Raw genomic sequence first — 2,014 nt, forward strand, 5'->3', positions numbered from 1 at the left:
CCCCCCATGGGGCCCCATGTCTTTCCTTTCTCTCTCATGACGTCGTATACTCTCTGTATACTTTGTACACACCAACCTTTTCATTTCAGGGTACATTTACTGTATTTCGAAGCTGTCTTTTTTTTACACAGATTTAAGATTTTTCCAAACTTACACACTATCCGTGTTTTTGCAGTTGAATGGCGCGGTGCTACTGTCACTGGCGGAGGGTGTTATTCTTCGTGTGCACACCATGCATCTCCCTGGCCCTGCTGTTCGTCTACATTACCGCCATGTTGTTCGCGGCCATGAATGAAACATCAACGTCGGGGACCGCGGTCCGCGGCCTGGACGCGGTTTACTTCGTTGCCTCGGGAAGCTCCTCGAAAACCTTCTGGGATCTCCACCTGCACGGGGACGCCTTTTGGAACCGTCTCCAGCGGACCCTTGACAACCATTTTAACCCCATCCTGTGCCCCAACAACACCAAGAGGGGATTTGAAAATGGTACGTTTAATGAGTCCCTACTGACGCAAGGTTTCTCTAAAGTTATCAACTTGGAAAGCACAAGTAGAAACTTGGACCAGCTACCACAGCAGATCCAGGAGTTTATAACCCACATGCAAAGGAGAGACTACCCAGCCCTCCTCCAGCCAGATGGAGTGTGTGGAGCTGGGAGAAAGGAAGAGAAGGAGGCTCCTCTGCTTCTCCTGGCCATCAAGTCAACAGAGCAGAATTTTCTGAACCGGCAGGCTATCCGACAGACCTGGGGCCAGGCAGGATGGGTAGCAGGACCGAAGAGGAAAGGAAACGGAGGAGAAGGTGGAGGATACGTCCGTAGGGTGTTCCTGCTAGGCAGAGGAAGTACTGAGGAACTGGGTGGGAATGCATTGCAGATGGAGAGTGAACAGTATGGAGACATTCTGCAGTGGGACTTCAAGGACACGTTTTTCAACCTCACCTTAAAAGATGTGCTCTTCTGGAGCTGGTTCAAAGACTCATGCAGTCGGACTCGCTTCGTCTTTAAGGGGGACGACGACGTCTTCGTCAACACGCCCAAACTCATGAGCTACCTCCGGGACCAGCTAAAGAAGCCACACAAGACACTACGAGACTTCATGGTTGGAGATGTCATAGCTGCAGCTGTGCCGAACCGATTCAACGAGTCCAAGTACTTCATCCCAGACAGTTTCTACAAGGGCTTGTATCCTATGTATGCAGGAGGGGGAGGGGTGGTGTACTCAGGACTGTTGGCCAAACGCCTACACGACATCTCAAAAAGGCTTTACCTGTTCCCCATCGACGACGTTTACGTGGGGATGTGCATGGTTCGTCTCAACGCTCATCCTGTCCACCACGACGCCTTCCTCACGTTCGACTTTCCTAACAAGGAAGAGGAGGAGCTGTGTTCCTATCACACAATCCTACTGGTCCACAAACGAAGACCCGACGAGGTGGTCAAACTGTGGGTCCACGTGAAAAAGACACAGGCCCAGTGTTGGGGCGTGGCCCTGAGAGTACCTCTATCAAACGATACCGCAACAGTCTGATGTTCAGAGAGCAAAGAGGTGACACTGTATTAACTGCACGGTATTTATTAAAAGTGCCCTGCCACATAAAACCATTTTTTTGTTGCATTTTTTGAAATATCTTAGGTCCATGTGTGAAAATGAACTGCTAAAATGTTACAGAGTCCATGGTAGAACTTCAGATATTGCCACAAAGTAATGAAATACGTGTGACAGGGCACCTTTAACTTCAGGGGTCCATGTTTTGGGGCTATACTTAACCCTCGTGTTGTCCTCGGGTCAAATTGAACCTATATTTATATTTTCCCATATTAATGTTCTTTTTAATTACCCAAAATAACATGATTGTTTCCACGCAACGCTCTTTGGCGAGTGCAAATTTTCTTCTTTTATTAATTATTCTTATTCAATTTTAAAGCAATTGAAGTGGTTTTGAAATAGTATTGAGTAAAAGTTGACATATTCATCATCCAACATACATTCCTTTAATTTTAGTCTCAATAATT

The 2,014-nt window shown here is 47.2% G+C and overlaps 1 protein-coding gene across 1 annotated transcript in view; it reads left to right on the forward strand.

The window, feature by feature from the left end:
* LOC116685977 (N-acetyllactosaminide beta-1,3-N-acetylglucosaminyltransferase 2) overlaps positions 1 to 1,920 on the forward strand; it is a 5,046-nt gene extending 3,126 nt beyond the window's left edge. Inside the window, exon 2 of the mRNA XM_032510911.1 lies at positions 176 to 1,920. Coding sequence (XP_032366802.1) covers positions 180 to 1,529 — 1,350 coding nt within the window. The 5' untranslated portion in view covers positions 176 to 179 and the 3' untranslated portion in view covers positions 1,530 to 1,920. The remainder of the gene's footprint in view (positions 1 to 175) is intronic.
* Positions 1,921 to 2,014: the final 94 nt, after the last annotated feature.

The sequence above is a fragment of the Etheostoma spectabile genome, unplaced genomic scaffold (assembly GCF_008692095.1).
Source record: "Etheostoma spectabile isolate EspeVRDwgs_2016 unplaced genomic scaffold, UIUC_Espe_1.0 scaffold273, whole genome shotgun sequence".
Taxonomy (NCBI): domain Eukaryota; kingdom Metazoa; phylum Chordata; class Actinopteri; order Perciformes; family Percidae; genus Etheostoma; species Etheostoma spectabile.